Source organism: Pezoporus occidentalis, unplaced genomic scaffold (genome assembly GCF_034315485.1).
Source record: "Pezoporus occidentalis ecotype Australia unplaced genomic scaffold, CSIRO_AGI_Poc_V1 ctg232, whole genome shotgun sequence".
Lineage (NCBI taxonomy): Eukaryota > Metazoa > Chordata > Aves > Psittaciformes > Psittacidae > Pezoporus > Pezoporus occidentalis.
The window spans coordinates 235,082-257,993 of NW_026914201.1; the positions used below are offsets into that span (position 1 = coordinate 235,082).

Sequence of the window (22,912 nt, forward strand, 5' to 3'; positions counted from 1 at the left end):
TTTATTGCAGTTGTAGCTACTGAATTGTCTGAAAAAAGGTTTTTTTCTTCTTTACACTTTATTTTGTTATGCTTTATACATTGCAGTTTTAAGTGACAGCAGCATTTTTTGAGCCTTTTAGAGATTTTTGGCTTACACTCTTTGAGAGTTACTTTTTTTTTTTTCCTCCATATTACTGCTTCTTATACAGATATTAATCTGAGGTTCAGTATATTTTGATGAAATACTTGGAAAACAGAACATTAGCAAGATTTACAACCTTCTGTAGATGGAAGCAGTTTTGGAGTTATCATACCTGTTTTTCCAGTTCTAACTGGAAATGTTTGAGTAATTGCCACTAAAGATACCAGTTACTCTCGGATGAGAATGGCTTACTGATTACCAGGGACTTTAGTTACAAATGGATTCAAGTGTCTGAATATTCAAATGAACAAGACTGAATCAGATCCAAGGAGCTATTTTAGGAACTGGAATTCAAAAAAGGGTTTCTTACAAATCCAGGGACATTAGGCTAATGTTGTCTCTTTAGCAGTTGTAGTAGCTTTAAATTGTTGTTTAAGTAGGTTTTTATTATGCAGTTAGAAGAAAAATATAAATTCACATACTTGTGACTGCTAATACTCTAAAAGTACATCGATAAAAATGCATGTCTGTATTACCTATTTGGTTTGGAGTTTGTATGTGTTGTATAAGCTGTGCTTTAAACTTAGGCTTGTTTTTTTTCTTTTTTAACCCTTTCTTTAGAAATATCATAATGAGAGAACTTGCTCCCCAGTTTCAGATACCATGGTCAATTCCTTTGGAAGCTGAAGACATTCCTATTGTGCCAACCACCTCTGGAACAATGTAAGAAAATAGTCAATCTATCTGGATTGTGCAAACTGCTAATGTAACTTGTGTGAATTTTTTTTCTCTTCACAAGGTGTGCCCACTTTGGCCTATGAACGCTTATTTTGTGTGGTGAAAACAAGAAAGGAATCACAATTGCTATGCCAGCAGTCAGTTTCTGACCCTTAGTCAAGCTGAGTATAGAACAGCAGATTTTCAAGTGTAGTGTCTCTTATGCATAGTGTCTTCACTGCTAATCATTGTTCCAACGCCAGCTTAATATGTGCTTTTAATAAACATGCTTTCTCATTTAATGAACCTCAAATTGTTGCTTTGAAAACTACTTAAAATAGATATTTCCATAGTTACCCGAGTCTTAAAATCAGTATTTATATTTTATACCTTACATCATTTTCAGTTAACCTTATATTCTTGCATATTCTTCCATCATTTCTGTAATTATGTCATGTTAACTATGACTTTGTCAATTGTCTTGATTTGTGGTGGTTTTAGTACTAAATACAAGACCCTCATGTGAAATGTAACTCTTGAAATTGCAGGATGGAGCTTAGATGTGTTATAGCTGTAATACGCCATGGGGACCGAACACCAAAACAAAAAATGAAAATGGAAGTGAAACATCAAAGGTAAGGAGAATCTTTGTAAAAATTAGTTTGGATGCTTTAGAGCCCAGCTCACTTCTTGTGGATGTGCAAGCAAAGAATTGAGCAGGGGTTGCATCTTACAAGTTGGTTTTGTTTTGGTTTAAATCTAACTTACGTTGCAGCTAATAAACCAGTATGCACCTCTCTTTCTAACAGGACTCACAAATTACTCATGCAGACTTCCTTCATCACATGCTGTGCCATGTGAACAATCCTGTGTGTTATTGATAAAAATACATTTGTCTCTACAGATGCAGCAGAGAATATTTCTGGTTCACCATTTGATTGACGTCTGCCTTTTTTTATCATAACTGTGCTTGTTTGAGCTGCCATCTGCTGTACTACCTTTTTGACTTTTACTTTTCTAAAAGATTGATGGCTCTCAGTTTCTGGTAGATAGCATCTTTATGTTAGGATTCCTAAAGTGCCTAATATAATTGTCCTGGAATTAGATGCAATTTCAGTAAAAAAGTAATTAGTAATTATTTGTCTTGGGACTAGATTCTTGCATTCAGAGGTGCATGCTGTAAAAGTGTAGGACTGCTCATCTCATATTTTTGGTTCTGTTCAGGAACATTCTTGAAGATTAGGAATTTACATAGCTATATATTAGAATATTATGTCATTTGCTATGAAGAATATATATATATTTTTTTTAGCACTTAGCAGATCAATAAAAGAACATTTTAAGTGCTCTTATCTCTCTAATGTATTGCAGACGTTATTGGGAAATAGGATGTGAATAAAGGTTGGTTTGACCTGGAGGGCAGATTTTAGCATGCTTTTCAAATAAGGTAAAGGTGCCAATTTCAGACCACTATTAAGTTTAAGAGCCACTTGTTCAAGTAATATTTTAACTTCCTAGCTGTTTTTTTTAATCAGTATTCTTTCTCTTAAAGGTTTTTTGATCTTTTTGAAAAATGTGATGGATATAAATCTGGAAAACTAAAACTGAAAAAACCAAAACAGTTGCAGGCAAGTTTGTCTTTGTTTTCTTGCAGGGGCATTTTATAAATAGAAAATCATTTAAGTAAATCCTGTGTTTTGTTTCTTTAGGAAGTGCTTGATATAGCAAGACAACTCCTTGTAGAACTTGGACAGAACAATGATTCTGAAATTGAAGAAAGTAAAGCAAAACTTGAACAGCTAAAGACTGTGTTAGAAATGTAAGTGTTTAATTTTTCAGGCTTCATAGCAACAAAGTTGCATCAGCTATTTTGAGCTTTTAGACCAGTTAGTGCTTGCATTGCAATGGTTATCAAGTATGCAGTGATATATTAATTCAAGCACAAGGGTTATGAAGAGGAAGGATGTCCTGTCTGACATTATGAAGAAGTGAAACATCTGTTTTCTCCTTATCTTCTTAACTGAATGTATTGCTTTATCTAGTATCTAAGTATTCATTCTGCGTGAAATGTTGCTTTTTTCATCTCAGATTTTATCCACTTGCATGTTTTTGAAATGAAAGTATTTAAGTGCAGGGTCTGCTTCTTGCAGTGTGTGACATGAAGTCTGGTGAAGCCAATAGGAACTTTCACTGTGTACTGTGTACTTAAAGCAGACTTGGTGGATTCCAAATAAATAAGGCTTTAGATATTAATATTTAATATTTGTATATTAATATTTACTAATTAAAACCCCAAACCCTAAGGCTTCAAGGTGTGTAAAAGATCAGGGGCTCAGAGTTCTAAATGGCAGTAGGTAACTTTCATTTTAAAAAAATGAAAATCGGGGCAAAGGCTGTTATTGAAATTTATGAGTTCTGCTTGAGAATTTAATTACTGGCTGACAAAATAGTAGCCATCTGTACTGCCAGATCAGATTCTGGATAGTCATAGCTACTGTGGTTGTGGATCTGAATAAATTACTCGTGTAATCTGTAAGTGCTGTTGCCTCCTTTCCTTTTCCTTCCCCCCTCCTTTCCTTTTTTTGTCCTCCCTATCCCTTTCCCCTTTTTTATCTTCTTTTTTTTCCTTTTTCCCCCCTTTTTTTTTTTTAGTTTGATGTTCAGTGTCATGAAAAAAGTAGTAGATGGCATTTTTTAAATGTCTTTTTAAAGATGATGGATTTTTAAATGATGGATTCTTCTGTAGTCTTACTATGCTTGTTGAGTTAGGTTTATTTTTTAATTGCTGCTTCAGTAAATGGTGGTCAAATGCACAGATCAGTGACCAGCATATCTGGTTACAGGAGCATAGCAGTTCTGGAGGAAAATGTGTAAAATGTTTCTCTGCCTATTTCCTTCTCATTTTCCTACGTCAGGTATGGGCATTTTTCAGGAATAAATCGCAAAGTTCAGTTGACATATCTTCCTCATGGCTGCCCAAAGACTTCCAGTGAAGAAGAAGGTATTGTATTACTTTTGTACCTAATTACTTAATATCGTGTGCATTTAAATAGTCATGGACTAGTGGTATAAGACATCTTGATGGTCAGAAAAAGGAATATATTTTCAATTAATGTTATTTCTTATTGGCAGATATTGACAGAGTCTCTTGAATTGTATAGCTAAAACTGTTGTAAATTTGTCTTCTAACACTACTTTTTTGTAACAGAAAAGTAGGGTGAAAAGAAGACTCAGTCATTCACCAGAAAACAGTGGTTTGGGTCAGAGAAGAGAAAATATGACTCAACATTTACTGTCTTTAAAACTTTTATAAACTTTTCTTAACTTTGCCCCATGATTATTGACTGAAATAAATGTAGGGTATTTAACATCTAATTTGGTTTACTTTTCCTGTCCCAATTTACTTTTTGCTTCAGATTTCATGCTAAGTATATTTTATTATATTTTTTCTGTAGTTTAGCTACTTCAGGTTTCTCTAACTGCCCATTTAGTTCTCCAGTTTAATATTTTCTTAATGTTAGAACGCTGTTAAATATTCATAATGTTGACTCAATCTTTTACTGAAGTCCATAGTTTGAATATTTTTTGTCATTTGCAAAAAAAAAAAAAAAAGGAATATACTACTTAACTCCTTTCTCTGTCTACAATTAGATAATAGAAGAAATGAGCCATCCCTGCTTCTGGTTTTAAAATGGGGAGGAGAATTGACCCCTGCAGGCAGGGTTCAAGCAGAGGAGCTTGGAAGGGCTTTCAGGTGTATGTATCCTGGTGGACAAGGTAAAAAAAAAACAATGGCAACAAAAAAAAATGAAAAAAGAATGGCATATACACCTTTGAAGATAATTAAGTGCAAAATGAGAGTGAGCAAAATGTTTGTTTGGTAGGAGATTATGCTGGATTTCCTGGATGTGGTTTACTTAGATTACATAGCACTTACCGACATGATCTCAAGATCTACGCTTCTGATGAGGGACGAGTCCAGATGACTGCAGCAGCTTTTGCAAAGGTACAGTGTGAAGTTGTATTTTCAATTTTAAAAATGATGTTTTCAAGTTTGTTTTCACTTTTGAAGATTAGGAGAGATTTATGGATTATTAGAGTCCACAGTGTGTAATGAGGCTTTGGTTTTAAAAGAAATGTTGTGGTGTTTTTATTTGGGTTTTTGGGGAGAGTTATTTTTTGTTGAGTTTTTTTTTTCAAGGAGTATTTATTCAATGTGAAAAAGTAGACAATTAATGGATCAAGCATGTTAAGTTCTTTGAGCAGTTGCAGACAGATTTTAATTATACAGCCCTAGCAATATACCTTAGTCCTTTCCAGTAGCAACCTCCAGAATCACAGACGCATTTGGATTGGAGAGGACCTTACAGCTCATCTAGTTCCAACCCCCTGCCAAGGGGAAGGGACACCTTCCACTAGACCAGGTTGCTCCAAGCCATCTCCAGCCTGGCCTTGAACACTGCCAGGGATGGGGCAGCCACAGCTTCTCTGGGCAACCTGTGCCAGGGCCTCTCCACCCTCACAAGGAAGAACTTCTTCCTAAGATTTCATCTTAATCTCCCCTTTGTCAGGTTAAAGCATACTCCCTTGTCCTTTTGCTACTTACTCTTATAAAAAGGCCCAGTCAAAACTCTGTTCGTGTTAACTATCCAACCACATGTCTGTAATCTGAATAAATTTAAAGGTCTGCCAGTGTTCAGACTTCTTTCTTTCTGTTTTCATGCTGCATGTGTTGGCGCAAAAGTATTCCAGCCATCTGTCCTGCTTTCTCAGTGGTCAGCAGGCTTGAGCAGATACCACCGCATTTCCTTCATTATCCCAGAGCCCTTCTGTTGCCAGAAAAGTCACAGAAGTTTCCAGCCTTCTCCATTTTGGAAGTCTCCGTTCACCTCTTGTTCAACTCAGCCTTTGATTGTCTTTCTGTGCCACACCAAGTTTGGCGTTTTCTCTTTGTAGGGTCTCTGCAAAAACCCTGTCTGTCTCCCATTTATCCTCCCAGATGCTGTTCAGGTGGCTGACTCTTCTGATAGCTCCTACCTGGTGACTCAATACCTTGAGCAAGAGCAGGTCCCCCACAGGTCAGGCTGCTGCTGCTCCCAGCCTCAGGGAGAAGGCACCATGTACATCCAGCAACCTGAACAGCTGTCATCTCGCAGAAAGAGTGTTGGCACTGCTGATATGCTGGGGAGCATGTTTTATGACATGTCACCATCACTGTTTCACCAACTGTAGCAATCCTGCACAGCAAAGCAGTGTTTTGGGGGGCATTTCTATGCAAATAATCTGCATTATCTGCCAAGTCCCTGTTTGTATCACATGCCTATGGGTTAGATAATCTTGAATTTAAATCTGGTGGATTTTTAAGATACTGTTACATTTTCATTTTCATCTGTTTGCCTGATTAATTGTATTACTTGCTTCAGGGACTGCTGGCCCTAGAGGGAGAGCTGACTCCTATTCTTGTCCAGATGGTAAAAAGTGCTAATATGAATGGTCTGCTGGACAGTGACAGTGATTCTTTAAGCAGCTGTCAGCATCGTGTTAAAGCAAGACTCCATGAAATTCTCCAGAGAGACAGAGAATTTACTGCTGATGACTATGATAAGGTTAGCATGGCCATGCGAATTCTTGTGTGAAAGTAATGAGCAGTGATATTTTGTATCTATTTTGAAAAAATACTTGTGTGCTTGGAAATAGTTTGAACTACAAAGGAAGCTGTACCGATTGTGATATTAGATATTTTGAGCTGTTTTGCCATTTGAGTAATAGCTGCAAACTTTTAAATAGGAGTAGATAGAGACCTCATTCATAAATATTTTTCATTAAAATAATTATTAAAACCTATTTTTTCCTTTAAAAATATTTTAATTATTCAAGAAACAAGACTATATTTTCACTTTCTGTTGTTTTTACTTCGACAGTGTGTGGTATTACAAAATATATTAATGCCTGGCTACTGCAGTTGTTTCAATGTTTAATCTGCTACAAAGCCTTTTTTTTAACTCAAGGAATACTAAGATGCTGAAAACCAGTAGGACACTTTATAATCAGTGAAAGAAGATGTCTAATTAATGTGCTAAATTAGTGCAAATTAATAGAGTTTATTCTGACTTAGTGCAGAACATGATTGTTCTTGGTTTTAAACGTGAGTAATGTTTGTTATGTTAAGAAACTTCTCTTTCTTTCAGCTGCTCTTACTCTGTCTGGTATAATAACGAAATACAAGTCCTCAAATGAGGTTTAAGCTTAAACTGCTATTTCTGAAAATGTATTGAGACCCAGTTACTGAAAAATAATTTTACTATCTTCCATGTAAACTGTATGTGGATTTGTTTAAACATGTGTATGAAAAGTATCATCCAAACCACTGCCAGCAGTGGATTCAGCAGTACTTGGAAAAAGTGAAAGGGTATGGGTTTTCAAGGATTTATTTATTTCTCCCGTTCTTTTTGCTGTATAAATATAAGGGGGTTTGAAATGTCACTGGAATGAATAGAGCATACTCTTCAAAGACAGTTACTGAAAGTAACTAACCTCCGGGATTATGAAGTGATATTTTTTTTTTAACTTACTTGAAATTTGTGAAAACAGGGGTTTTTTGGTATTTTTATTTTCTTTTTCTGTGCCACAGCACCTTTCCCATTTATTTACTTGGTCATAATAGGGCGGTAGGAACTAGTTACTATTAGGTAGAGAGCAGAAGTTTTCCATATCCAAATTATCCTGTGCATTTGAGGAAACAGAGGTAAGTGCAGATATGTATTTGTGTTATGTATATTAATTATTGTTTACTATAATTGTTTTCTTGTTTCTGGGATTATGAAGTGATAATTTTTTTTTTTTAACTTACTTGAAATTTGTGAAAACAGGGGTTTTTTGGTATTTTTATTTTCTTTTTCTGTGCCACAGCACCTTTCCCATTTATTTACTTGGTCATAATAGGGCGGTAGGAACTAGTTACTATTAGGTAGAGAGCAGAAGTTTTCCATATCCAAATTATCCTGTGCATTTGAGGAAACAGAGGTAAGTGCAGATATGTATTTGTGTTATGTATATTAATTATTGTTTACTATAATTGTTTTCTTGCTTTGGTTTATGCAGACTTTTCTTCAAAAATGAGGCTAAGCCTCACTTACATGTGGATATTATCTGTATTGTTTTGGTAACGCCCAACTTGATAGCTCTAAAATTTCTAAAATTTGAGTCAGTTCTGAGAGATGTATCATATGTTCTTGGTATATGTAAATTTAAAGGGTTTCTTTTTGTTTGTGCTTGTGTTTGTTTTCTTAATGCCTTAAAGGGAGTAGATAATTCAGAGACGGGTTCAGAAATTAACAGCAACTTGCTTGAATACTTTTTCTCCAGTACTTGGAATCTTTAGTATATTCCATCTTATCTCCCCAGTTCTTTCAAATCTAGATAGTTTGTTTACATCATTTTGTGTTTATCTGAAATTGCAGCTTACTCCATCTGGAAGCATCTCACTGATTAAATCGATGCAGCTTATTAAAAATCCTGTAAAGACATGTGACACGGTCTATTCCTTGATCCAGAGTCTGACTTCTCAAATCAGGCAAAGAATGGAAGATCCAAAGTCTGCAGGTACTTAAACATTTTTGTACTTGTATTTAGTTTCTCTTGCTTACACCTGAGAGAATTGTAACATAACTTTTCATAATTAAACTTGCTCTTAGCAGAACCTTAATCAACAATGGCATAGGGATTTTCAGTCTGATTCCATATGCACCATTTTAAAGTAAAAAGCAGGAGGAACATGTGATCTCATTGCAGGTAAGGGCTCTTTGTGCTGCTCAGAAGTTCAAGCTAGTCCTCAAATGTTTGCAGAAATTCTTGTCTTAATTATTTGAAACTCAGCAGTCCACAAAAAAAAAAGTAGATGGTACTAAAGCTAAGTTGTATGGGTACATTTTTATATTTAAATATCTTTGCTGAAAATATGTTGCTTGATGTATGATGCATGGTAGTATTGCATAGAATGATGCTCAATATAAAGTGTGGTGAACCAGGCAATAATGTGATGCAGTAAAATGTGATGCAGGAAGACCAGAGCTGGAAGTGACCACAGTGCTTTTTTGGTACTAGCTAAGTACTGGAGTATTTGCAGCCAGTGTTATCTGCAGTGTATAGTATGCAAACAACTTCTGTTCTGAGGCTGAGCAGGACAAGTGTCACCTAAGCATAGCATCAGTGGGTTTTGGCTATTTGATCTAATCCTCTGCCCTGGGATGGAGATAATCCGTTCTTTTTACCTTCTCTTGACTTTTGCTGTTACCACACGCAGGAGGGACAAACAAATGGGATGCATGATCTGTTATTAAACAGAGACATTGTCTTGCTCCTTTTCCTCCCTCCCAAAATTTTCTTACAACTTTTTGTGGTTGCTTTTTAATATATATATATGTTATCTGTGCTGTAGGACATGCTATTTGTGCTGTAAGCTTTGCTTAAAGGGCCAGTGGTGCACTTCTGCAGATAAACTTTCCACTATCTTGATGTAGCCATGCGACTGTGATGCTTTCAGCAGTAAAAATGAACTATATGCACATCTGTTCCCTCTGCTAAAAAACATATTTGATCCTTTTTATCCCTCTGTATTCAACTATAACTAACATGATTAAAATTTCCCTTTTGTTTGATGGCCTTTAATTATGAGATATGTGTCTGTGCAGATATTCAGCTGTACCACAGTGAGACACTAGAACTAATGCTGCGCAGGTGGTCCAAGCTCGAAAAAGACTTTAAAACAAAAAATGGAAGATATGATATTAGCAAAATTCCTGATATTTATGACTGTATAAAATATGATGTGCAGCACAATGGCTCATTGAAATTAGAAAACACAATGGAATTATACAGGCTTTCAAAGGCTTTGGCTGACATCGTGATCCCTCAGGTAAGCATTTTCAGTTATTAAATAAAATAAATTGCAGAGTAAATGCTTTTTCAAATTTTGTGAAAATGTCTGCTCTCTCTTTTGTATTGAAGTTTCCTGTATGTTGCAGTAATAGAAGCCTTTAACATTATCTCTTATTTTCTGCTAGCAAGCTGATTATTTTTCTAAGACAGATCTGATTCATAATTCACAAGGTGTGCTCAAAGTGGTTTTCTTTTTTTCTTAGCAATTTTAGCTCTGAAAATGTTGGCCTCTTTTAATGCAGTGTATTAGAAGAAAGTGGTTCATCTGAGCCATTCTTCATAGACTTAAGTGCTGTCCTTGTGAACAATAGTGTATTCTGAAAATACATTTAATTTCATTCTTTCTGCTTTTAGAAATTTCAAGACTCTTTGCAAATGAGTTAATCCTAATCTAATTTCACTTTGTTTTAAGTAATTTGAATTTTAAAAGGCCATTCTGCTGCTTCAGAATGGTAACACTCCTTGATAAAAGCGTGCACATTAATTTTCCTAGAATTTCCGGCCAGAAGCAGGCCAGTTAAACTTCCATATACTACAGGCTGTTAAACGGAGATTATCTCTAAAACGTTGTAGGCTGCAGGACATAGAATTGTTTTGTGATAATAGGATAGAACAGACTAAAGCTTTCCCCAGGTGCCCCTGTAGTTACAGAGCACTGTTATAAGAGAGATATTATCCAAGTTTTACACAGCTTTTACAGAGCAAGTGAGGGAACTTCTTCCTCTCCTCATCTCTCGAGCTCCCCCATCTCTCAAGCTCCCTGACAGCAAAGAGGACAAAAAAAATAATGCAGTAAAGAATGTGTTGTGTTACGCAGGCCTGCTAAGCTTAAATTTTGAATAGAGTGTTGGAGTGGGTAAAAATGAGGACATAGTGAAGAAAGAAAAACAGAAAAAAACTTAATAAGCCTACAAAATGCAAAGGGAAAGTACTTCTTTTGCCTTCTAGGGTAACCAGAAGATCAATCAAAATTCTGTGAGCACTTTCATATTATGTGCAGCACAGAGCATGAAGCTCACAGGGAGGAGGAATAATTCCCTAGACGTTCTGTTTAAGAGAGTGCCATCATACCAGAAAGTGAATCCACTTTTGTGGTTTTAACTAGTGAATGAAAAACCTGTTTCTGTGTCTTAGTAAAAAAAGTGTCAAATCAAACAGCAAAAAGGCAAACTGCTTGTTACTTGAAGGGGTGTCACTAATCAAGTGTAATAAAAATGTTAAGCAAAACAGTTTGCAGCCAGGGCAAGTAGATGACTAATCAAATTTATTACACAAGCCTTTGAGCAGGAAAGGCATTTTAATCTTTAACTGAATTTTAAAAGTCAGTTTGTTCTTACATTCTTACAGGAATACGGCATTTCTAAGGCTGAGAAACTAGAGATTGCCAAAGGTTACTGCACTCCTCTAGTCAGAAAAATCCGTTCTGACCTTCAGAGAACTCAAGATGATGATACTGTAAATAAGCTTCACCCTCTGTAAGTTTTTTTTTTTTTTACATGGTTACATTAGTTTATGCAAGAGTTGATGTAGATACTCTGTAGCTTTTATATTTGAAGTGTCTTACCAGTTCATAATTTAAGAAGCACAGTTTATTTGTGGACAGCTATTTCTAAAACAGGGACACATCTTGGTATGGTCTAACAAGATTCTTTTTATTTTCAAGTTATTCCAGGGGTGTTATGTCCCCTGAACGCCATGTTCGTACACGGCTGTATTTCACCAGCGAGAGTCATGTCCACTCCCTGTTATCCACCCTTCGTTACGGTGCCTTATGTGATGTAAGTTGAGCATTTTTTTTCTGTTAAATCTCTAACATTTTGAGAGGAAACAAAAGGACTCAATCTTACTAAGATTGTATCCCCTGAAAGCTTAATTTTCTTAAGTGCTTTCAAAATTTATCACACTTTTTCAAACATTTTATTTTTTATATATGCAGAGACATTTCAGATTGCTGATATGCACATTGGTGGAAATCAGCATGTCCTTTAAGTAATGCTGAGTTCCATTGGCTGTGTATGTTATGGTCGCAAAGAGATTTGAAAAGGGCAGATAATGCTTTTTTTTTTTTTTTTTGTCTTATATTGGCACCTATAATTCTTCCAGTTACTTCCTTCAAGTTATCATTCAGGGTTCTCTTGAAATCACTCTTGAACTGGCTTATTCTTTTTGACCACTGGAATATTGTCAAGACCTCCCTACTTGACTTAAATAATGCTCAATGTAGTGCAAAGTTTCTGCTGTTAAGTAGGTTGTCTTACTTTCCTATGCTGTTGTAGAATACCTTGAAGGTGGTGCATTATGATTGGCTTTGAAAACAAGGACTAAAACAGACAAGGTCTCCAGATTCAGAAATAACCTAACTGAAATCTTGGAGAGGATAAGTGCAGCACCACAAAGCCTAAACAGTTGCTTCTAAAATAAAGCTTGATTAACATACTAACTTCTGAAGTGGTTCTATTGACATACTTGCTTCTGGTAATGGATGACTGAACTCACTAATGGCAAAAGCATTTTTAATCCCAGACCTCTGTGACATATGTTACAACAGATAAACTCCTAGTTTTAGACTGATAAACTTTTTAAGTTTTCTTTAAAGTTAATTATTAAATATATTTTTTCTAGAGTATGAAAAAGGTGAATATTCATTTTATTTAACTTAGGATGTTTTATATACTAAAAGGTTTCATTTACTCTGTTTGGTAGAGTGATATCTAGAAACATTTTCTACAATATACTAGTTGAAATAAATTTATTGCAAAATTAACAATTCACATCAGGAGAGTTTAAAACAGTGCCTCTGTCTACAAGACATATATCATCATTGGCAAAAGAACGTGAAAGATACACTGAAGTAAAATACAAGAAGTTCTGACTTCCACTTTTCATTTGATGAGTAATTTTACGTTCCTGCTTATTTGTCTGTTTGGTGTTTTCGTCCCCTGGTTGTATCTCTTTTTTTTTTTTAAATCTTAGCTGTGAAAAGCTTCATACTTCTGCTGTGAATGTAAAATCCATGTAAATGGGGGAAAAGGGAAATCAGTCTTCTTAAAGAAAATAGCTGGTTTTTATTTGTTAATATTTTTTCCTTCCTTCATAAGGAATCAAAAGATGAACAGTGGAAACGAGCTATGGATTATTTAAATGTTGTCAATGAACTCAATTACATGACACAGATTGTTATCATGCTTTATGAAGATCCAAACAAGGTATTTAAAATGGATAAATATCTTCAAAAACAAGTAGTGCTAAGCTAAGTATTAAACTGTAAACCTATTTAATCATTTTCCTTCAGGAACTATCTTCGGAAGAACGTTTTCATGTAGAGCTGCACTTCAGTCCAGGAGCCAAAGGCTGTGAGGAAGATAAAAATTTACCAGCTGGATATGGATACAGACCTGCCTCCAGAGAGGTAACAGTTACACATTCTTTAAAGCAAAAGTTAGCTTTTCTGGATGCAGACATACCTAAAATAAACATTGGGAGATTGTTAGGTGAAATGCAAATACGTATTTTGGTAGAAAAATATCAATAAAATGTAGGCAGTCCCAGTGTATTACTGCATGTTGAAAATACACTGAGGTAATGGACACTGGTAATTTGGACCTTCCATGGCTTTGCCAGAATTCATGTTAGAAATACAAAATACACATTGTAAGAAAAGCAATGCCAACATCAGCATCACACCAGCTGATACTCTGGTCACTAAAAGGAATATTTAACACAATAAGGTAGTTTGGCATGTTATGAATTCAGATTGTTGAGAAAGGATTTATATTTTCAGAGATGTATGGGAAAGTCTGTAGTTACCGCCTACTTTTTGAGACATGATTGAAAGGAAAACTGAGCTGGAATTCTTCATTTTATTACTAGGCCAACAGAATGTTGGAGTAAAATATGTTGTCTGAACGGTGAGGTTAATTAGGACCACACTATCATAGGTAGTGGCTGGTTAGGAGCAAATACAGATTATTAAAGTCTAGAACAATTTGTTCAATAGTAAATAATTTACAACCTGTATTTTTTAAATCTGCTTGCTTTATGTTTATGCAGAAGATTAATTTAACAGCCACTTGTGTCTACATGTTGCAAATTGTACAACTAAATTGAAAATTATTTCTATATTGGTTGTAGAATGAAGGCTTGAAGAAAACCTCTCATAAAAACGATAGCGATGAGGAGGTACATGCTCCTAAAAGAGATGAAGTAGATCGGTCAGTCATGATGTTCAAGCCAATGGTATCAGACCCCATTCACATACACAGAAAGTCACCCCTTCCAAGATCCAGGAAGATTGGTTCTGTTGAAGTAAGTGTTTATGTTCCAGATAATATCTTTCACAGAAATTAACTTTTGCTTATTTTTAACAGTACAAAACCAAATGTAGTTCTGATTTTGATTACACAGAACCAGTATTATGTTTTCTCACAAAAGGGTTGCTCTTATTCTAAGGGAAATCCTCCATGGCAGTAATTTTTATGACAGATTTTTTAAAATAAATTACCGGTTTGCAGTAAGATTTATTCCTTTTTTTTCTTTTTAAGCCATTTTAGAAGATTTGGCATGTGAAAAAGAAGACTTGTCAGTCTACATCTTCAGACTAACATACATTGCTTTTGTATTCATCCTTCCAAGGCAGCTGCTATTAGGAATAAGCAAAATTTTAGGCTGATCATGCTGAAAGGGAAATCAAAGGGATTGGGGGTGGTAGGGGAGGTGCAGGAGGTGAGACATGTTGTGTGCTGTATTTGTTTTCATGTGGGGTGAAAGTGACTCCACTTGTCAAGAATAAGGTAAGATAATAAACTGGAAGGTGGTTGTTTATTTTTTTTTTAAGTGGGTGGGGTTTGCGTGTTATAAATTCTTTAGATAACATCTTGAACAGTCTAAATTCCTGTCCTGAAGGCCATAACATCTAGATGTGCTTCACAGTTATGGCCTTAATGTCACAGAGGTGCAGGGACATATGGCAGTATCACCAGTGCCATTTGTACATTGAGCAGCAAAGCTTCACATGGTGCATAGTGGCACCTCTTCGATAATAATGCTAGAAGCAGACTAACAGTTTCTTATTACCTCATTCGCAGTTGCTTAAAACCATCAGAAATGAAAATTCATACCAAAAGCTTTTCCTTCCATGTTTGTGTTGGGAATGGGCTCTTTGTATGCAATGAAAGCATTAGAAATTTGCAAGTAACTTGGTTATTGGTAATGTGGAGAGAAAAAGATGCATGATTCCCTTCTGTAAGGATATATGTATAACTCACATGACTTCCATAAATTAACAGAGATAATAAATGTGAATGTCTTACATTTTCTATTTCCAAGTTGTGATGCTCACAACATCAGTATCTTGGATTTTTAAAAGCTATTTTCACTATGATCATGCAAACTCCCCTCCTCGTTACGAGTTCACATACACACAACTTAATAGTCTGTAACTTCAAACTTTTAACCATTTTTATAAATTATATAAAAGTTAATTTCAGAAGGTGCTAATAACATAAACTGCTAAATTTTGACTGCTCAGATAATACATGTTCAGATGGAATATGTTTCAGCATTCAATGCTTGTTTACTTGCCAGAAGAAAAGAGAAGATATAAATAAAAAACTAAGAAACTAGTTTTGAAAAAAAGTAAAACTGGAAGTTTCATCTGGCCTACTGAAATCTGCAAAACCTGTATTTGAAATATTTAAACCAAATGGTATTTTGGAGTGTTTAAAAAAAAGCCATTGCAGCTTCAACTGCCTTGAACCTTTTGGCTTGTTTTTGTTTTGTTTTGTTTTTTTACTACCAGACAATTCTCTCTTCATCTATGTCTGTTAATTTGAAAGGACACTGTCAGGTGTGAGATTGTATGGAAGTTTTCATCAGGGGTATAGTCAACAATATTTACAGAAGGACTGCAGCTGGGGTTGATTCATGAAAACAGACCACAGTTGTAACAGAAAAACGAGAGTAAGGCTTGTTCAGCATTGGAAATTGAATTCTGTATTGCTATAATGTTGATTGCTAACAACACATAGTGACGTAGGGCATGGGGGACTCAGCCTGACAATGTCCTCCCGTGGAGTTTCAACAGGCATCCACCATCAGATAATTTTTAGGGCTCTTTTAATGTTGGAAAACTACTAGTCAGGTTGGCACTGCTACTAGTGGGTCAGCTGTAGAGTCTCAGAGCCAATGCTGAAAATCAAAATCTCCTAGATAAGGTTATAGATTAAAAATGAAAACTATTAAATAATAAATAGGAAAGTTTAATGTACTTAGAAGGGGGGGAATACTGTTAAACAGTATGTCAAGGATAACAGATGTTCTGTTTCCAACGTGGGAAATTCTTAAAAGTCTGAATCACGTACTTATAACAGTTACTTTTCTCTCATATCTAATAATCAGTCTACCAGAAATTTGATATAAAGGTTGCATTAAAAGATATAATTGGATGAAAATGCATAAGTAGAACTGATAGCTTCCTAATACTGTAATAGTACTCTTCCCTATTCGCTGTTTAATAGTTTTCAAAGCAGTATATAAAAGGGTGCAAGCAAATTGTTTTTTTTTTCTTTTCTGTTCATTTGGCTCTGTTGAATCTAACTTTGCATGCTTTGCTGTTTTTTGCCCCCTTTCTCACTTCCAGGAAGAGAGCCCCCTGAGTGTGTCTAGCCCAGAGTGTATTGGTACCTGGCTGCATTACACCAGTGGTGTGGGTACTGGGCGTCGAAGACGCAGATCAGGGGAACAAATCACTTCTTCCCCTGTCTCCCCTAAATCATTGGCTTTCACATCCAGTATTTTTGGCTCATGGCAACAGGTTTTTAAACTTTACTTCATTAAACATTATTATGTTTAACAAGCAACAACCAACTGTCTTTAAGGACATCTAATCCCTTGTTATGGATTACGTTTGAAGCAAATTCTTCCACTTCTTAAACTTCTGAGAATGTTTGGGGGAAAAAGAGCAAGTGCATGTTTTTCCACTGAATGTGTTACACGTTTTCCTAAAAATTTGGTTTCTTTATAGGAATGGCAAATGTTACCACAGTAAAAAAAGACTTAGTCTACTGCCTAATGAAACGGATTTCTGCTTTGGTTTAGTTGTCCTTTAAGACTTTAAAAACAGCATTGCTTAATTTGGTGGTAGGTAAATTGAAAATAATTTTTTTTAATAATTGCAACCAATACCATTTAAAATACTTTGGTACATCATGTTGCTATTCAAAACTTGTTTTGCATATATCATATTTTCAGTGGCCTGGTATTAACTATTGCAGGGAAAAAACTGTAGCACTAATAATTCTTGCCGTCTGTATCCGGAGGTATCTGAAACTCCCAATGCAGTACATCATCCATTGACTTGAACAATATTTTGAAGATCTTTTTTCTAAATGCCTGGGTGGGAAAGGCAGGAAAATGAGAAACTTCAATGTTTTTCAAGTATCAGTGAAGATCTAAAGTTTAGTATGTCAATGTATTGTTTACGTGTATGCAGTGGATGGTGTTCTGTAAAACATATCCTTTTTCTTTGGAAAATTTCATAATTTCTTTTTATTGTGGAAAATTCTAAAATTATTTACAAAGGAAAAGTTTGTATCAGTAAAGGCTGTGGGCGTCTGAAGATTACACTGATTGAGCCCATGCATGGATCAGTGATTGTATGGTGTCCTCAATGGCTTGTCTGTCTTTCTTTCCCTCCCCTCCTTTTTTCAATACAGGCGCAGTTTAGGAGAGTGCTTTTGGTAAAATGAAATAAAACGTCTCAAATGTCTGTTCTCATATTGGTTTTGGTCTGTGTCCTTTCCTCATTCTGAATGCTTGCTTTGCACCACTTCATTGCAAGGAACTCATGTGAAATGGACTCCCTTCAGAAGGGCACATTGCATGATCCTTCATGTTTCCTTTACATATTTTTACTAATACTTATCATACAGCTTATTAACAAACACTTCACTTGTCTGTCTGAAACAGGCTGCTGTATCAAGTTAAATGGATATTTCATACTGCTGTTCTACTTTCCCTTATTTTTCTGTTTTTTATGCGCAGGTCTTATCAGAAAGCAGTAGTAACTTGCGAACACCAAGAACTATTCTGGAACAAAAGCGAGAGAGCGGTCTAGGTATGTGCCTACAATTGAAGTTTGTTCGGTATTAGCAGCTTTTCATCTGCCTGTTGTTCTGTACAGTTGTACATTCTTTGAACAGCATTTTTGTTAACAGGACCTAATAGTATTTGTTATATGCTGAGTGTCTGCCTATGAACTGGACGTTTTTTTTCTGCAGCAAGTTTTTTATAAAAAACTATAACTGAAAAGAGCAAATTGATTGACACTGTTCACACTGCTGACTGTACTACTCGCAACAGATACACAGGATAATTTTGGGGGTTTTGCAAGAATCTTTTGGATAGAAATGGCCTGCACTGGAAGCAGTTAAAACACTTTTCTTGAACACTAATGTTTCCTACTGTGGGTAATTGATGGATTGAAGGTGTTTGATTCAGGGGAGGGGATGGGGAAGAAATGTCAAGGTTCTTGATAATATCAGGGCAGGGAGAGGGGCTAGGAGGGCGCATACATTTCCTCTCCTAAAATCAATTTCTTCCTTTCAGCATAAGAATGAATCTTGCTATAAGTGAATTATTTGTTTAAAATTTTTTTAATTCAAGTGGTGATTTTCTCTTGCTTCTTTGAAATAGGCATATATATGACTCATGCAAAAATATGAAATCATGCACTACTGTAAATCAATATTGCATTTTTTTCTGCAAGTGTCTTTTAATGGGAAAAATGAAGTGTAGAAAAAGCATAAGCTATATACATAAACTTAGAAGTATTTTTTCATTTCTTTGTAAAGATCTGTATTTTTTGTACATCTAATCATTGTGATACTTTTCTCCCTATTATATTTTTCATGTAGATTTTCATTATATTTTTCACGTTCTCTGTTATGTGCTTGCTACAATTAAACAACTTTTCTTTTGCCAATGTGTGACACAGTATGGCTTGTGGAAGTTGATGTATTTCTGTGCATAGATTAAGGTATATATTTGGTGTGGAAGGCTTTTGCCACAGATGAGGTGCCAGTTTATTTGGCTGTGATTGGTCACATGTGCTAGTAATGTTTCTCCTCATTAAAAGTAGTGAAAGGAAGTATCACTGGGTAGATAGTTGGTTTTCAAAAAAAATCTGCTGCTACTTATTAAACTGTAAAAGATAAGTTCTGAGTGAAAAACTACTTCTTTCAACTAGCAGTAAAAGCTGAAGGAAAAAAGTTGCAACATTTTTTTTTCATTTTGAGCATCGTTTTAGGTAGATTTCATTTATGGCTGTTGACTGTAAAAGTTATTTTTATATTTCTGTCTATGTCCTTCAGTGATTTGTTAAAACTCCCATCCTAGTGGCAGGAATGTATGAGTTGTAACAAAAGTACTCTCACTTGCATGGAGATGTATGCAAGTCTTCATGGGAAAAGAAGTCAAGCTAAACGTGATCAGCTTCTAGGTATTTTCAGTTTGCAGCATTGTCAGTGATGGCAGCTGAAATATGAATAGAGTATTTCCAAATTGGTTAACATTTTGCAGGGGGTAGAAGGGAAACATTTCCATATTAAGTCTGTGGAAATGCATAAGGACTTCATTGCAGCCTGTCATCTCAAAGGTTGATTTGGATGAATGCAATGAGCAGTATTTTTCCAGTTTATATTTGTTTCAGAACTGCAGCTCTTAAAACCACAACAACTTTCACATTATCATCATCATTACCATCATCATCTTGTTTATTCTTTTGTTGTTTTGGTTAGTTTTTCAATTGATGCTAACTGGTAACTCTTCTTTACCAAAAGTGAAAACAGAACAAGAACTCACTTTGTTAAAGCCAGTCCTCTCTTTTTGCATATAGCAGAGAGTGCTGTGTCATGGGTAGAAGCACAATAAATTAAGATAGTTTCAGCCTACAAGTACCACTCTGACATTACAAGCATATTGTGAACCTGTCCAAGGCACTGCCAAAAAGCTGCCTTTTGTGTGGTAAGAGCCATGTCCTTGCATGCTGCATGCATCCCCAATGTGAATGGACAAACACCTGGTTGTTGTATGTATTTTCTCTAACTCCCATCAGGGTCTCACTGTGCGGGCCTGTTTAGCACCTCAGTGCTCGGGGGTTCTTCAAGTGCACCTAACCTACAGGATTATGCTCGTACTCATCGTAAAAAGCTGACTTCTTCTGGCTTCATAGATGGTATGTGCACACTCTCGCACATGCACGCACAAACCCATGTGCCATATTGAACTTCTAAAGATTTTAATGGAATCCTAGAATCTTTTGCCTTAGTATTAATTGTATGAGTTTTTATTGCTTCTTTATTGCCCACAGCGTGCATATGTTTAACTTAATAGCATAGTTAATTCTTGTTTCTGCCTTGAATTAAACACTAGCCCACAGACTTGTAATGTGTGCCAGGAGATTTCAGCAAGTGCATTTTTTCGTTTAGTAAACTAAAATTTTGGGGTTTAAATTCTTATTTTAAACGTTGGTTTCTATGATTACTTATTGATCTCGAAATGAAATTACTTGGAGCATATACAAGGAATGAAAGAAATGATAAGTTAAATACTGATGGTGAAAATTTTAGGATTCCTGATCTTTTTTTTCTGGTGGGGTTTGGATTGCAGAGGAGCAGGAGATTTTCAGTTTTGGATAATCTGGGGTAGAAAAGAAACTCTCATTAGATTTCAGAATGTAAAGATGCCAAAGCAGACCTTTAAAAGTCTGAGGTGAAACAGTATTCCAGTATTCATGCTGTTTTCCCCGCAATTCACTACTCAGTGTTCGACTTTAACCTTGATATAACCTTGTATGCCAGAATCACCAGCTCATTCTGCTTGTTTTCATACACTTCATTACACATCTTGTAGTTGCCAACAATCCAAATTTTCTTCTTTTTAACATCTTTTTAGATTTTAGCCCTTTTCCTTGGTCCTTTCTGCATGCCACTCAGTTCTAATACCTTCTCATCTTTTTTTCTTCTTCCTTTCCTTTTTTTGAAATCTCCCTCTTTTGGTAGCTGTTACAAATTTCAGGTACCTGTTTTTCTCTTTCTCAGACACCACACGCGGTTCTGCTGTTAAAAGGTTTTCTATCTCATTTGCTCGACACCCAACCAATGGTACGTTTTGCTTTTATTTTAAAAACAAAAAAAATCAAAAGTTTCCTTGCTTCATCCCTTTTACTTTTATTTCAAATATGGGGTGTACAGTATCATCCAGCTGTCTGTTTTTCCTAACTTCCAGCACAACTCCAAATATATTTGTAATCATTAGCTACCCTAAATCCCTTCTTTACCATTCATTAGTATAAATACATCAAAAACCATTCCTTAAAAAAATCATTAAAAAAACTGAAGAGCTGCTGTTAATCATGATCTCTGTAATTATTCCCCCCAATTTCTTGTGTGATCAGACTATATGGTACAAGATAAAAACAGGATTAAACTTGATCTTTATTGGGCATACACTTCTTGATAGCTGTTGCTTCTTTGTCTTTCTCCCACTGAGCTGTTTCCCTGAGTCTCCTGATTCTAAAGTAAATCACTGAATTGGCGACTGGAGTTTTGGCATCACTTCAAGAAGATAGTAATAAATTAAAAAGCTAAAGCAGAAGCTCTGGTTCCATTCCTGCTAAATTGCTGTATTTATCATCAATCAAAAATTTACTTTACCTTGTCATACTTCTCTGCTCATCAGATGTACAAATTATTTAAGCACTAAAAATCACAGCAACAGAGCTGCCTCTTGTTTACATTGACCTCTTGTGCTTCAAGAGTGAGAGTCAACTTCTCTTCAGTCTACCATAGTTACAAATAGAAGTCTGATTGAACATGTAGGACAGAGGTATGTCTTTCTCTTCCTCAGCAAAATATTTCGTGCCTATCTTTCTATGCAATTAAATAGGCCCATTCATGAAAACTAGACTCTTGTCTTCAGCATCCACCAGATCTTAATGTAGCTTTTCCAGATTTCTTTATGGCAGTTTTAATGTGTGCATGACTGCGGGCTGACTACAGTGTTAGTGGTATTACTAAAACTGCGGTGGAAATCATCAGTATTTTCATGTTAGATTAAAAATACATTCTTTTAGAAGCAAAATTAAAAAAAAAGACACTGGGTTTTTGTTTGGCTTTACAGAGAGGCATAGTAGTCCTTTTATTAAGTTCATTTGCAATTTACAGTGACTTTTTGCACTGCAGTGTTTCTTGAAGGGAAACTGCTATGGTAACGCTGAATTAATACAGTTAAGACTATGTTTGATCTAAAAGGCCAGTTCTAGTATCCTATTTCCAATAAGAAAGATGGGAATCCATTTTTTATTTTTAGACTCAAACCATTTGAGTTCAATAGTATTTCCAAAACATCCGAAAGTCAGAAAGTAAGAACTGCATTTGAATATCCGTGTCTAGTAAAGATTACTTTCTGTTCCATTAAGCACTGTTTGTGACTGCCTTCTTTAAAAAAAGGATCTAAATTGCTTGTAATGAATGCATTGATTATTCTGATGAGTTTAATACAGTAGTTCTACCACACATCTTTTACAAGATTAATGCATGCTGTGTAAGCTCCCATGAAACCTAATTATATTGCAGGTTTCAAAGAGTTCTTATTAACATAAAAACATACTCATGTTGTTTTGTCTGTCCTCTGGACTATCATTTTTGTTCTCCTTATCCCTTTCACTCCATTTTTTCTTATTTCTGTGTTATTATCACACCCTCTTAACTCATTTCAGACTACTTCCCTCATCTTTAGTTCAAGGAACATGATGAAACAAGTATCTTCTGACAGTGCTTTACCTTATTTTCTGGGCCTCTGTGCAGAGCACCCACACCTCTTTAGGTGCTGGTCCATTTCCTCTGTGGAATTTCTAGGCTCCAGTGGTATGTCTCTATAGCTTTTAAATGTAAGATAGCAGGGTGGCTTTTTGAGATGCAGCGTTAACCCTTTCATTGTCTTGCCTTTTGACAGGAACAATGCTTTAAGAATAAACACAGCCAAAGCTCAAAGGCTGTTACTTTACAGGAAATTGCTTTTTTAAAGGGATACTGTCAGGCAGCTGATCATTGAAATTCAAATTTATTTCTCATACATG

General features: G+C 35.5%; 1 protein-coding gene across 11 annotated transcripts in view; it reads left to right on the forward strand.

The window, feature by feature from the left end:
* The window catches only part of PPIP5K2 (diphosphoinositol pentakisphosphate kinase 2), a 50,040-nt gene that overhangs the window by 21,123 nt on the left and 6,005 nt on the right, over positions 1-22,912 (forward strand). For 4 of the 11 annotated variants that reach the window (XM_062621707.1, XM_062621708.1, XM_062621709.1 and 1 more), the window contains 19 exons: positions 745-846; positions 1,389-1,475; positions 2,393-2,472; positions 2,554-2,659; positions 3,756-3,841; positions 4,492-4,617; positions 4,725-4,846; positions 6,264-6,446; positions 8,301-8,442; positions 9,531-9,754; positions 11,125-11,252; positions 11,441-11,555; positions 12,876-12,983; positions 13,070-13,186; positions 13,909-14,082; positions 16,415-16,588; positions 17,818-17,890; positions 19,889-20,008; positions 20,874-20,936. In XM_062621707.1, the coding sequence (XP_062477691.1) occupies positions 745-846; positions 1,389-1,475; positions 2,393-2,472; positions 2,554-2,659; positions 3,756-3,841; positions 4,492-4,617; positions 4,725-4,846; positions 6,264-6,446; positions 8,301-8,442; positions 9,531-9,754; positions 11,125-11,252; positions 11,441-11,555; positions 12,876-12,983; positions 13,070-13,186; positions 13,909-14,082; positions 16,415-16,588; positions 17,818-17,890; positions 19,889-20,008; positions 20,874-20,936 (2,330 nt within the window). Of the gene's footprint in view, positions 1-744; positions 847-1,388; positions 1,476-2,392; positions 2,473-2,553; positions 2,660-3,755; positions 3,842-4,491; positions 4,618-4,724; positions 4,847-6,263; positions 6,447-8,300; positions 8,443-9,530; positions 9,755-11,124; positions 11,253-11,440; positions 11,556-12,875; positions 12,984-13,069; positions 13,187-13,908; positions 14,083-16,414; positions 16,589-17,817; positions 17,891-19,888; positions 20,009-20,873; positions 20,937-22,552; positions 22,588-22,640; positions 22,701-22,912 lie in introns of those variants that run through there. The other 7 variants (XM_062621714.1, XM_062621718.1, XM_062621710.1 and 4 more) reach the window with 7 other exon arrangements.